At 36.6% G+C, this 15156-nt stretch overlaps 1 protein-coding gene across 6 annotated transcripts in view; it reads right to left on the reverse strand.

Moving 5' to 3' along the window:
• Positions 1-15156, reverse strand: part of RASAL2 (RAS protein activator like 2) — a 377113-nt gene that overhangs the window by 138835 nt on the left and 223122 nt on the right. For 2 of the 6 annotated variants that reach the window (XM_001154057.6, XM_009438926.4), the window contains exon 1: positions 1594-1895. The exons of the other annotated variants lie outside the window; for them this stretch is intronic. In XM_001154057.6, coding sequence (XP_001154057.2) covers positions 1594-1606 — 13 coding nt within the window. In that variant the 5' untranslated portion in view covers positions 1607-1895. Of the gene's footprint in view, positions 1-1593; positions 1896-15156 lie in introns of those variants that run through there. 6 annotated transcript variants of the gene reach the window in all.

Below are 15156 nucleotides of genomic sequence, written 5' to 3' on the forward strand. Positions count from 1 at the left end.
TTACACAGACCCAGCCAAAAACTGGAAAGAGCAGGTCAGGCTTTAATACAAAAGGACAACATCCCTTTACTGTGCTTATAGCCAAATCAAGCTAACTTGTTCCCAGGAGTTGTAAAGAGCCATGACAGATTCTGTTGACAGTGGCTATCTTTACTATTTAGCTCACTAGAATAGTGTGGACTCTCATCCCCACAATGGTCTCCAGAAAAATGGAAAGGGCAGCAACCTTTTTTAGGCACTAAATGAAAATGTATGAAGACAGATGTTCACTGCCTGTTGCAGCTCTCAAGATCCTTCACTTAAATTATCTGCTAACACATAATTCATGAGGTGAAGTAACAGAGGATCCTTATAAGCAGGGAGAAACAGAAATGGACCTTGGATAAGGAAGCAACTGGTCAAAATAGCTGGATAATTTAAAATATTATCTTATATTTTTGAATAAACATAACAAAGGCAGTGAATACGATTTGCTTTCAGTAAAATAGATACATTACAAAAATAGATATTTGCATACAGAAAAAAGTTTACTAACATATTTATACAGAAAATTGATGTCCTAAAGTCTTTTAAAAAATTAAAAGCAGCGTACAAACTAATTTTCCTTCACTGAAAGCCATTTTTTCCTCTTGATAAATATTTTGTTACATGTTTTTGGTTTTGGTCAAGAGCATGTATCAATAGTGATTTGATGACATCCATTTCTCAATACCTCCTCTCCATAAGATTTCAATCTAGGTTTATGATGTACTTGGTCTATTTAGGCAATAATTCATTGTAATTGGGGCTAGCAGATGTAGTATAGAGAAAATATAAGCCTATATATAATTGGTTCTATGAAAAACACGTTAAACTGACAATAAGGAGATCTGGGTTTTCATTTCAATTCTGTTCCTAATTCTGACCTTGGGCAAGTACCTTAGACCACAAAATTTTCATTGAAAATGGAGAGAATAGACTATAGATAATCTCCAAGTCTCTTTCAGATTTAACTTTCAATAAGTCAATAAACTTTCTTACCTGTCATCTTGGCAGAGGATATTAAAAGCCTACCTTGGGCAAAAATAACAAGCAAAGTTCTCATTTGAATGCTGTTACTGCTGTCTATGGATCAAACCTGTTAAACTTTTGAATGGCACAGATTATGTGTTACTGAGATTCAAGCAAGGCTGTTAATATCTTGTTGATGGTCAATATATTCTGTCTCACTCAGAGAGAAATGAGCTTTACCTGTTCCCAGGTATCTTTATATTTCATAAAGAATTTTAAGAAAGATCCAGAATAAGGATCCATTTCATATTATTAACAGAACAAGTACATGCTGCAGTGTTAATATTTTGCTATGGTCATTATTCTTTTAATTTATCTGAGTTTCTTAGATGGCTATTCTTGTGCTGGATTTTGTACTGGAATGCTAACAGACAGCTTCCACACAGTATTTCTGTGAACTCACAGCAATAAAAACCAACCTATTTTTTTAAAGCCAATAATCATAAAGGTAAATAGTCACTGCATTTGTGTAATTTTTAAAAAGCCACATTCCCCTTAAATACGTGACTTTTCATTTCGGTCTCAGACTCTACAAACTCTTACCTGGGGTCTGCATCGTGTGAAGTTTCTGGGTGTGCTAACATGATCTTTCCGGCACGCCAGTCAGAAACTCAAAACACTTTGTATACTGTACTCGCCTGTGCTCGCTCTCCTGCTCTCTCCCTTTTTGCTCTCACTTCATGCCTCAGACAGTTTGGAATGCAGAAAAGCCAGAGCCAATGCCAGTTAAACTCAATCCTCGCCCCAACCCCGCCCCCAATCCCATTCTTTTGCTAGAGAGCACTAAACAATAGCCACCCTTCCTTACTCACTCACTGGGCTTTCTTTCACAGCACTGGGTGAAGGCAGTCTACTTCAGGAGAAGCAATGTGATTTACCAAGCTAAGTATTTCATTTTTTCTATCACAAAGGATGGGAGGGTGGATGTGTGAATCTGTGCACTTTAAGAAGTGATTTTTTCAAAAGCAGTCTAAAATAAAACTAAGTTCAGAGATTCTTATTTTGAATGTTTTATTATGTTGAATTTAAATATAAACTCTTCAGAGTATAAAAACCAGGTAAATCTTACAGCTGACGCAGAGATAGAAGCCTGTTGACACATATACATTACTATCTTAAACTACCTTCTTAAACCGATCAGTTTAACTTACCATAACGGAAATATCTAAAATTTAGAAAAGGAACAAAGTTTTTATTTCCCTAAAGCCCTTAATTCAGGTCTTAGGCTATAACTTCATTTTTTAAAAGTTATTTTTAAAAAATATTTAATACTTTATTCATACAGAAATGCCCTGTATTGTATGGACTCTGTATTATATAGTCTGTAGCTGTGCTGAGGACAGTGTTGACTACTAAAGGCAAAGTCTTAAAATGAAAAGTTCATCTACTGTTAGGCAAGTCCCATTAAGTTAGGAAGTCATTAGACCCCTGAAAGCTGATGCCTGATTTCCTCCTCAAAATTTTTTTAACTTATTGACAGATAAAAATCTGCTCTGCTGTAATCAAGAGATTTCCTGTTGAGATTAAAACTGAGAACTTCATTTGTGAAATAAAGAATAATCAAAACAATTTTATAAACTGAGTGGCTTTCCAAAGCTAATTTTCTACTAGATGCAATGAAATTATAGATAGTATTACTGTTCTCAATCATCATTTTAGTTTGTTTTAAAATCAGTCATATTTCTAGGGTTTTTTTCTATATTCCCCCAATAAAAAGGCAAGTCAACTATGTAATCTTCATTATTAATATGATGACCTAACATATTATGCAGGTGCTCAGTTGCTGAGGTTAGCATGTCAGAATTGATCAATGAAAAAATTCATAGTTTGAATCACAGTGGACTCCACCTGCCACATTAAAGCAGTAGAACAGAAGAGACATGAAAACGACACAGTATTAATCTATCATCTACCTTTTAACAAACAGCTGATGGAAACACATACACTGTATCTATCATCTATCTACCCATTTATATTTATGTATATATGTATTATATATCTTACACATTAGATACGTATTATACACATTAAAATGAGGAGCACATAGTCATCTAGTATAAAAATAGCTAAATCACTGTGATAAGTTCCAAGAAAGACAAGAACAGGGTACCAGGTTTGTGTACAATATGAGCACCATGGTTTCATAAGTTGGTAGCTAAGTATTGAAACTGACTGATGATGTTATTTATGTTTGAATTATAAGGTCATGAAATCCCAGAACCGGAAGAGATCTTTAAAATCATCTAGTCCAACCAGTCATTCACTGCTTGAATTTTTCTTATTATTCACTTGATCATTGCTGATATTTGACTATTTTTTGACTTACAAACACAGCATTTTTATACAGTTCAACCTAATACAAACATTTATTAAGTTTGGTGCTGGGCCAGGACCACATAAGATGGATTAGTCAAGACAACCCTACCCAACTCTTTATACAGGGGAGAAATGTGAAACCAAATAATTATAACATAGTGACTATTTGTAGAAATAAAATGGCTAAAGAGGCCTCACCTATCCAAAATGAGCAGGCTTGGTGCTGAGTTGAGTGGTCAAATTGTGTGATCTAATGCATCAGTTCAAAACTCCATCAAACTCTATGAGGCTATTCGTAACCAATGAGGGATTCACTGCAGAGACATGAATTTCAGCCACTTTCTAGCTTGAGCTCATGGCTAAATAGTGAAGCATTTACTCGTGCTTCTCCAGCTTCTTGGAGAACTCACTCATGCTGCAGGAGAAGATTACAATTTTACCAGCCACTTCAGTCTCTATCCCAAAAGCTGTGTTTCCCTGGCCATGGCACCACAGCACATGGCTATGGGTTCATAGACATTGAAGGTTAAGTAGAAATTACTCTTAGAAGCAACTTCTATTGACCACGATCCCACCTGTTAGAAATAGGTCCTAACTGTGTAAATGATGAAAGGACTATCTTTCCTTGGTATTTAATTCTATTGGCTTCAGTTAGTCACTTGAAACTGCACAAGATGGAGATGAATTCCTTAATGTTCTTATTTCAGCACATAACACACACAGTGCTAGGCTGGTGTCAGAAAATAGATATGCTATGGCCCCTGTCCTCAAGTTATGCTAAAGTCCTCTTAAGTCTAAATACTTTAAAAAGGTTTGATGAGTGTAATATATTCATCCATCCATCCATCATTTATGAAGCACTGACTAACGTCAGGCATTTTCCTGAACTCTGGGGATGAGTGGGAAATAAGACAAAGACCCTGCTGCCACCCCACCCTTACCATGTATATATTTATTGGAACAATATACTGAATTTTCAAAAGGACATTCCACTTATGTGCTTTTTTCATTTGTTTCAGCAACCAGAGAGAACTGTATCACTCAGAATCTGAGTGGTGGCAGAGACTATAACTGCCTTGTTCGCTGCTGTATCTGCAACGCTAAAAGTATACTGTCTGCCACATAGTAAGTGCTTACTAAGTATCTGTTGAATAAATAAATGGTTTGAAAACAGAGAAAAGTAAACTCCCGGAGGCTACATCTATGATAGTTTCAAAGTTCAATATCAACAAATATAGTGTTTCTAAAAGGCTGTGAGATTTTTTTCTTAGTTATGAATCAACCAAATAGTATACTTGCTGAATTTTGAAGAATGTAGATAATGTGTTTTCCCTCCATCCTATATAAAAATAATATTATGGGATTCTGACTTTGGTTCAGGTATACAATTCAATATGCTAGCCATTAAGAAATTCTGAAACCAGGCCTGGCACGGTGGCTCACGCCTGTAATCCCAGCACTTTGGGAGGCTGAGGTGGGTGGATTGCTTGAGGTTAGGAGTTCGAGACTAGCCTGACCAACATGGTAAAACCCCATCTCTACTAAAAATACAAAAATTAGCCAGGCGTGGTGGCACATGCCTGTAATCCCATCTACTTGGGAGGCTGAGGCAAGAGAATCGCTTGAACCCAGGAGGCAAATGTTGCAGTGAGCCGAGATCATGCCACTGCACTCCAGCCTGGGTAACACAGCAAGACTCTGTCTCAAAACTAAATAAATAAATAAATAAACAAATAATAAAAAAAAATCTGAAACCATAAATGCATGATCTTTTTGAAAATCAATGAGCACAAAAATAATAAGCTAGCTGTATATAATTAAAAATCACAGCTGGGCACAGTGGCTCACGCCTGTAATCCCAGTACTTTGGAAGGCCGAGGTGGGTGGATCACCTGAGGTGAGGAGTTCAAGACCAGCCTGGCCAACATGGTGAAACCCTGTCTCTACTGAAAATACAAAAATTAGCCAGGCGTGTTGGCAGGCGCCTATAATCTCAGCTACTCGGGAGGTTGAGGCAGGAGAATCGCTTGAACCCGGGAGAAGGAGATTGCAGTGAGCTGAGATTGCGCCACTGCACTCCAGCCTGGGCAATAAGAGCAAAACTCCGTCTCAAAAAAAAAAATTACTTGCATATCAATTTTATTGTTTATCAAATAAATTAATGAACAACAAGCCACCCTCTGGATACCTATGTTCTCCTCTTCCAAGCAGAAAACACATCTCAAAGCAAACCAACTGAGGTTATACCAGGCTGTAAGTGTGCTGGCTCTTGAGCTTACATGTGCTTCCTCTTTTGAAAAGCAGATGATCATAAACTCAGCTTCTTCTAACCATAAACACAGTGTCTTTTCATGTTTACCCATAAAAAAGATTGGCATTCTGATATGTGGGTCTTCCCACTGCATTCTTTTGAGAGTTCATATTTAAAAAGAAAACCATTGTTTATAATTTGAATGACAAACACCAAAGTCACCCACTTATTCAGAAATACCATTAAAACTTTATTTAATTTCATTTTTTGTATGATGGGATGCCAGCACAATACACAGATACACATACATACATACTTCTGCTCTCTGATAAAGAGGCATTATGAAGATCAGAAGACTTGTTAATTCATATGGTTAGCAAAGTACTTACAAGTGTTTAGAAAGGGCCATGTCAAACAAGTAACAATTATGATAGTCACAAAATATTTTTAGAACTTCTGGCTAAGCATTAGAGCTTTACTTTGCTCTTCCCACTAAGATGACTTAGTAGACTGCATTTTTTTTTCTGGAATGGCAATTGGCTAGGAGGAAGTATTATAGGGAGTAGGCAAAATCAAATATCAGTCCCCTGATATTGAGTTGAGAAACTAAGGCTTTCATGTGAACAAGACCACAGTTCAAAAAAATAATAATAATAAGCAAAATCTAAATGGGAAAATACAAGGAAATCTTTCCTACTTTTATTTCATCATATGAGTAAGATTATACTAAAAGAACAAAACCAACACTTTTATTTCTACAAAAAAATTCATGAATAAACAATGAAAAGCAACTAAAAGTATTTTGGAATAGTGCTGGATATTACTGGGTACTATCTCTGAATGTGCTCAGAGAGCCAAGGACGTGCCTGTAATATTGGGCCTCCTCATTTAAAAAGGGAGTTTAAACAAATTCATTTTCTTTGGTGGATTTAAAAATATATTTATATATTTATTTATTTATACATACATACATATATTTTTATATATACACATACATAATATACATATACATACACACACATAATTATGTTAGGCTTACAGATTTCCTATTAAGCTAATGTGCTGTCACAACTAAAGCATTAGTCCATTTTTCTCATATAATGCAGATAACACTCAGTTTCAGTAAAAATAACGATCATTAGGCATTTGGTTTTGCCTTCGTTTTAAAGAATATTTGCAACTATGGGCTACTGTTTCTATAAAATCTATTTAGAAAAGGCATAGATCTTATGGTACAATCAGTCTTTGGCTTACCACTGATACAAAGACATACATATGTATTATATAATTCAAAATACTACTGCAGGCAGTTAACTTCATCCAATTTCCAATTTCCATTATTTCCTTACAACTAACTGAAGCACACCAAAATCCAGTAGAACTCTAAAGACTGTCATCAAGCATTAAAAAAAAAAGAAAAAGGAAGAAAAAGGAAAATTATAACAGCAATTTCCTAGGAAAACAGAGTTCTAAAATATAAAAACCTAAGAAGTAAATTATACTATTTTGCCCATTTTACAGATGAGGAAATGGAGACACAAGTTAAGTGAGTAACTTGCCCAAGGTCACAAAGTGGTAGAGCCAGAATTCATGCTTTAGCTGGCTCTTGGAGTGCTTTCCCTTAACCACTATGGTACACTAAACTACTCCAAATTTATCTTTAATTGGCATTTTGGGGTTTTTTTTTTTCCTCTTCATAGCTTTCTATACTTTCCAAATTTTCTATAATAGTATTAATTTTATAAAGGAGCTTGCATATTGTTCCAAATTAGGTTTATCAGAAGCTATTGCTCTTTTCCTCAGTGTGTATTAATCCAGATGCAACAATGTATATATTTATTGGAACGATGTACTGAATTTTCAAAAGGACATTCCACTTATGTGCTTTTTCATTTGTTTCAGCAACTGGAGAGCCTGTATCACTCAGAATCTGAGAGGCAGCTCCTGACTTGAAAATGATCATTGTGTGTAATGTGTGAGCAGTTTCCAAACATCTGTGTCCGAGAATACGGAGGGGCCAGGGAGAGGAATATCAGTGTGTGTGTCTGAGAGTGTGTGTGTGTTTTAAGGGAGAAGGGAAGAGATTGAGTAAGGAAAGGAGAGGAACATATTCTCAGTATCAGCAGTCTGGCCCCAGATTTTGTGTTGTTTGGAAGAAATCAAATTCAATGAGAAAATCAAATTCAGCGGCTACTTATTTTCCTCCTCTATTTTTAAACATATTTAATATTAAATAGGCCAATGAATTTAATCAGACCCTATATTTTATATAAAGAAAGAAAGAGAAGAAAAACCAGTATTACAAATATATAGTCTTTGGTTTGTAGATATGCTATATTTTTTTTCTGTAGAATATTATCCTTTATCCAAACCTTTGAAAATTATGGTCCTGATTATTTTTTAAAAGAAAATAAATTCCCCAAAGGAAAATTTAAGTTCTTAAGGAAAAAAAAATTGATCTGTGGTACTTCTACTTATTACTTCTGATCCATTAGGATAGTGATAGTGACAAAAACAAAACTCTTTTATTCAATTATTTTTCAGGCTCCAAAAGGACAATCTTGTTATATTTTATGATACTGGTTATATTACATTTTTATTTCAAATATTATATTTTAAAATACATTTTTTTTAAAAATTTTAGACAGAGTCTCACTCTGTCACCACACTGTAGTGCAGTGGCGCAATCTCAGCTCACTGCAACTCTCCCTCCCGGGTTCAAGCGATTCTCCTGCCTCAGCCTCCCTAGTAGCTGGGACTACAGGTGCACAGCACCACATCCAGCTAATTTTTGTATTTTCAGTAGAGAGGGGATTTCACCATGTTGGCCAGGATGGTCTTGATCTCTTGACCTCATGGGTCCATCCCCCATCCGGCCTGCCTATTTTTTTAGAAGGATTATTTTTTAAAGTTCCTATGTAATGACATGCATTTTTTTATCTTTTAAAAGTTGTGGCCGGGTGCAGTGGCTCATGCCTGTAATCCCAGCACTCTGGGAGGCCGAGGCAGGCAGATCGCCTGAGGTCAGGAGTTCGAGACCAGCCTGGCCAACATGGTGAACCCCTGACTCTATCTATTAAAAATACAAAAATTAGCAAGGCGTGGTGGCGCATGCCTGTAATCCCAGCTACTTGGGAAGCTGAGGCAGGAGAATGGCTTGAACCCAGGAGGTGGAGGTTGCAGTGACCCAAGATAGTGCCACTGCACTCCAGCCTGGGTGACAAGAGCAAAACTCCATCTCAAAAAAAAAAAAGAAAAAAAAGTTGCAATAAATGAATGATTTTTTACCAAGTATAAAACATTGTGGACATGAGAAACAAACCAATAAATAATCATTTTTAGTTTTTGAAAATCTCATTAAATAAGAAAAATAACTTTCAAGAGGTTAAAAATTCCCTCTAAATTTCTGCACATGCAGTAAAAAATTATTACTAGTATTAAAAAAATTCAACACGATAAGAAATGAATTAGATATTATACCCAGAAAAGGCAAAAGCAATGTTATAAAAAGCATGGAATTACGCAAGGCCTATAATCAATTCATGATCAATTCCAAAACAATGATCCCACAAAGAAAACACAATGTAGTTCAAAAACACAAATACTACATTCAAAGACTGATTTACTGTTGCTTTAAAAACAAGCCAAGTTTTTCTGTCTACCACAAGGGTTAACATATTTTCTCTTGGCAATAAAACATGATATCTAAATTTATTACTGCTGAAACTACAGACAAAATAAATTACTACTAATGAAAAACTGAAAAATCCTCTAGGAGAAGTTTGTTTCAGTGAGTAGAGAAGTAATTCTAAGAAAAGATAATTTGTTTTTTAATATAGTCAAGAATTATGATTATTTACTATTATGATTATATACTATTTTGTAACTTATCTTCAACAGTAGTTACTATCAACAGGTAAATGTGCCCCATGGGTAAAGTAAACTCAGCATATGGCTTGGGTTTTTGAACTCATTTAAAACTAAATAATGTATCTAACATGCTGGTCTTAACCCATTTATGCCAGAGGTTGCAATTTTTTTGTTTTGCAAAAAAATAAGACTTTGGTGATGACCTTGAGCAATAGGATATAAATAACTCCCAAAAGTTTAGTGTTCCAATAATGGAACACTAGGCATAAATGGGTTAAAATGTCATGTTGACAAAAAACAAAAATAGGTGAAAAATAGCTTCATCCCAGTAAAGTCTAATATTTGAGTGATATTTTATGGATGACAAAATTCAGAGAATAAAAGAGATATTAATAAATCTGGACGGGCACGGTGGCTTACGCCTGTAATCCCAGCACTTTGGGAGGCCGAGACGGGCGGATCACAAGGTCAGGAGATCGAGACCACCCTGGCTAACACGTGAAACCCCGTCTCTACTAAAAATACAAAAAATTAGCCGGGAGCGGTGGCGGGCGCCTGTAGTCCCAGCTACTCGGGAGGCTGAGGCAGGAGAATGGCGTGAACCCGGGAGGCGGAGCTTGCAGTGAGCCGAGATCGTGCCACTGCACTCCAGCCTGGGAGATAGACCCAGACTCCGTCTCAAAAATAAATGAATAAATAAATAAATCTGATAAGGAAATATTCATTAGTGACTAAAGGCAGATTCAAACAGCCACTATTACATTTCTCAAGGCCACACAGAGAAATTAGACAGGAATATCTTTGTATAAGAATTGGAGACAATTTGGCCAGGCGCAGTGGCTCACGCCTGTAATCCCAGCACTTTGGGTGGCTGAGGCAGGCAGATCACGAGGTCAGGAGATCGAGACCACGGTGAAACCCCATCTCTACTAAAAATACAAAAAAGAATTAGCTGGGCGTGGTGGCGGCCACCTGTAGTCCCAGCTACTTGGGAGGCTGAGGCAGGAGAATGGCGTGAACCCGGGAGGCTGAGCTTGCAGTGAGCCAAAATCGCGCCACTGCACTCCAGCCTGGGCGGCAGAGTGAGACTCCGTCTCAAAAAAAAAAAAAAAAAAAAAGAATTGGAGACAATTTTTTCTCCCTCATACAAGGAAATAAAGAATGGTTTCCATCTGACTGGCAAAGTGTCAGGCCACAACATTGATTTTGAGAATACAGGTTTTTTGTTTTGTTTTGTTTTTCTTTATTGCCTAGGCTGGAGTGCAGTGGTGCAATCTCGGCTCACTGCAACTTCTGCTTCCCGGGTTCAAGCGATTGTCCTGCCTCAGTCTCCTGAGTAGCTGGGATACAAGTGCCTGCCACCACCCCTGGCTAATTTTTTTGTGTCTTTTTAGTAGAGACGAGGTTTTACCATGTTGGCCAGGCTGGTCTTGAACTCCTGACCTCAGGTGATCTGCCCGCCTCGGCCTCCCAAAGTGCTAGGATTACAGGCGTGAGTCACCGTGCCTGGCCGAGAACATAGGTTTTTCTGTAGAGAAAATCTAGGCTTGAATTAGAAAAATTCTATTATTAGTGGGCTATGCTTTATCCTATACCATCGTTTATTGCATAATTAAAATCATAATCCAAAAAACATTTAAAATTTACTAAAATTTTTATGACACGTTTTAAATTTTACATATCTATACATGTAAACATGAAATTAATGAGAATATAATCAATTGAATAATGCTGAAAGTATATTGTACACTCTTTTTGACATTTAACTGAACTCAATATTTATTGAATGCTATTAAATGCCAAAAATGTTCTTTGTATTGAAATTCTTTAAATGATGCATGAAGTGGCTGGGCATGGTGGCTCATGCCTGTAATCCCAGCACTTTGGGAGGCCGAGGCAGGCGGATCATGAGGTCAGGAGTTTGAGACCAGGCTGGCCAACATAGTGAAACCCCGTCTTTACTAAAAATACAAAAAAATTAGCCAGGCGTGGTGGTGGGCGCCTATAATCCTAGCTATTCGGGAGGCTGAGGCAAGAGAATCACTTGAACCCAGGAGGCGGAGGTTGCAGTGAGCCGAGATCGCGCCACTGCATGCCAGCCTGGATGACAGTGCGAGAATCTGTCTCAAAAAAAAAAAAAAAAAAAAAAAGATGCATGAAGTTACATCTCTAAGAAACATGATTATTTCACTCATCACAGTTTGTCCTATGATTGCTAACAGCAACAAAAACCCCATATAGTCTCTTTTTATGTTTTTAAATAGATTACTACACATTTTTCCTCCACTAAATAAAAGTAAAATAGACAACTTGACAAATAAATTTATTTTTATAAGGGCATAGGGATTCAACCACTGACAATGTCATAGGACACGGGAGTATAGAATGCTGCCTGTTAGTCACGTGTGGTGCTGCGCACCTGTGCTCCCAGCTACTCAGGAGGCTGAGGCGGGTGGATTTGCTTGAGCCTAGGAGGTTGAGGCTGCAGTTTGCAGCACTGTACCTTGGCCTGGGTGACAGAGCAAAACCCTGTCTTAAAAAACAAAAATAAAAAATAAAACAGAACTCTGCCTCTTTTGCTCACCACTTCTAAGGTACTACATTAGCAGACAGAAGAGCACAGTGGTTAAGAGGACTGACTTTAGGGCCAAATTCCAGCTATGCCATTTACTACTTATGGTATCTTGGACAAGCACTGTCTCAGTTTCATTAATTGCTGGCAAACAAACAAAGAGGCATAATAACAGTACCCACCTTATAGGGTTATGTGAATAAATATTTGCAAAGTGCTTAGAACAGTACTTGGCACAAACCACTACATAATATTTTGTTAAGTAAAATAAAATAAAAACAGTATTCTGGGGGAGAGGCACTGTTATTAAATGCCAAACATATTTATTGTATAGAAATTCCATAAATGAAGATGAAAGGTGAAAAAAAGGAAAATGAGAGCGATTTTTATCATTCACTCCCCATTTGACATGGTATTTTTTCCCTCAAAAACCTTACCTCTTTATACACTGCTCCATTCACTAGGACCCACAAGCTATTATTGATCAGATTCTCTGAAATCTTTTTCTTTTCCTTCCATTTACAGAAATGTTTAATTCTTTTACCAGGGAACATTTTTAATCTGTTATTTCATGACCCAGACTACAGCCCACTGCAACTACAATTATGTGAAAAAGTCTATAACTTTGTCAAAAAGAACTCCACTTTACCAAGAGTACTGTTCACTGTTCAGTCTTTTGTTCCATCCACAGAGAATATGTATTAGAAATAAGACACTACATACTCTATGTTGTAATCATAGACACCTTGGTAAAAAAATGCAGACATCATAAATCACCCAAGGAGAGGTATAAATAGAATACTTTTGTGAAATAATTTCTCAGGTATGCAGGACAGTAGCTTGCAGAATCTTAGATATATATTACAAGCAGAACCATTAAGACAAAATAATACATTACTTATGTTACTCATATTATGATCTAGCATTAGCCCAATCTTCCAAATTTATCGAATCAAACAATTTTGAGAAAAGATTTGTGCAGGTCTTACTAGTCATCTGATAACACTGCTGTAACACAGTGGAACTGTAATAAACTAGTGCCTTAACTTGAGCATTCAATAATATTTATCCTTCCCCCTACCCCTACTAATGGCTCTGATTAAAGCAACTTAGTCAACAATATAATTAACCAAAATTTACTGAATGTATACTTATTATTAACTTATAATACTAATATATACCAGAGCCTTCCATCCTTTTACCCCAGTTTGGACTGGATGCTCACTCAGTCAGCTACATAGCTGCCATCCAGAGACTTCCTTTCACCAAGATTCTGGGGATAACCTTTGTCTTTCTCTTGTCCCTTTTTTTTTTAAGAGACAGGATCTCGCTCTGTCACCCAGGCTGGAGCACAGTGGTGTGATCATAGTTCACTGCAACCCCCAATTCCTGGGCTTAAGCGATCCTCCTGAGTAGCTGGAACTTCAGTCTGGTCCTTAATTTACCCCTTCTTATAGTTGACAGATACATTAGCTTAGAATATAATTTCAGTTTAGACATCATGTTCACTTGGAATGATATTTAGACATCACGTTCACTTGGAATTTTAAGGGCACTGCTCCAGTGTCTCAGCCTCTAATATTACTATCAAGAAGTCAGATGCTGCTCTCATTCAAATCCTTTATAGAGTATTTTTTGTTTCTGCTTTAAATCCCTGAAAACTTTTAGAAGGGTCTCTCCCATTGTGGATGTTCTGAAATTTCCTGAAGATGTGCCTTCAAGGGGGTTGTATTTATTTACAATGCTGAGCACTTCACAGGCCTATTAAATTGGAAATTCACAGGCCTATTAAACTGGAAATTCAAGGAACTCAAATGTCAGTTCTGGGACATTTTCTTTCAGATCTTCACCAAATGTTCCTTAATCAGTGAGGTCTTCTCTGATGATCTCATATAAAAATAACATTCCTTTGCTTCCTTCTCCACCCACAGCACTCCCTACATCTTTTACCTTACCTTTTTTCTCCATTGTATTTATCACCATGCGGTATATTGTAAAGGTGTTTGCTTTGCCAGTCTAGTCCCACCAGAATGTAAGTTCCCTGAAGGCAGAGGCTTTTAACTGTACTGCCGGCTATTTTTGAATGCTTTGTTCAACAGGCCAGAACACTGTGTGGCACATAATAGGAATTAAAAAATATATATTTGAGGAATGAAAGGCTGTACTCCCTAGGTTAGGCAATTTGCTAAGTCAATCACTCTGCGGGGCTCTGAATCAGGGAACAAATATAGCTGGGGAGAGGAAGAGAAGAGAGACAAGGTCTCACAGCTGCCTGTTAGTATTTATAAGTCACTCATAACCAGAAATACCCTACTGGTAATTGTGATTTGTATAAAGCAGTAGGAAAATACCATGGTAAGGTGGATTTAAAGTCATACAGACCTGGGTTTGAATTCTGGTTCTGCCACTTATTTGGCATCAGTACTCTTCTCTATAAAATAAGGGTACTAATAATACTTGTTTCACAGGACTACTGCCAGGAATAAATGAGATAATATATATCCAGAACTTAACATTGTCACTGTTTTGTCATCATTATGTCTACCTAGTTACATCACTTATTGTTTCTTTACATTTATAACTATTCTTTATTTTTATTCTAAAAACATAAAGAGATGAATTTGAGATGGCAATTGGTGATACTAAGAAATAAGAATTACAGAATAAGTAAGATCTAATATTTGATAGCACAACAAAGTAACTACAGTCAGCAACAATTTGTTGTACCTTTTAGAATAACAATTGGAATATTCATAATACAAAGAAATGATTAATGCTTGAGGTGATAGATACCACTTACCCTGATGTGATTATTACACATTATATGCCTGTATCAAAATATCTCATGTACCCCATAAATATATACACCTACTATGTACCCATACAAATTAAAAATAAAAAAAATTTAAAAAGAAATAGGAATAAGAGACTCACAATTAAAAAGAGCAGATTCACGGTACTGTACACCAAAAACGTGATAGGAGATGAGATAGTCTGTATAGCAGAAAAAATAACCAGATGTATCATTTCCCTAGTGCTACCATAAGAAATTACCACAAACAGAGTAACTTAAAAAACAAAGGAAATTTATGCTCTC

This window comes from Pan troglodytes, chromosome 1 (assembly GCF_028858775.2).
Source record: "Pan troglodytes isolate AG18354 chromosome 1, NHGRI_mPanTro3-v2.0_pri, whole genome shotgun sequence".
NCBI classification, from domain to species: domain Eukaryota; kingdom Metazoa; phylum Chordata; class Mammalia; order Primates; family Hominidae; genus Pan; species Pan troglodytes.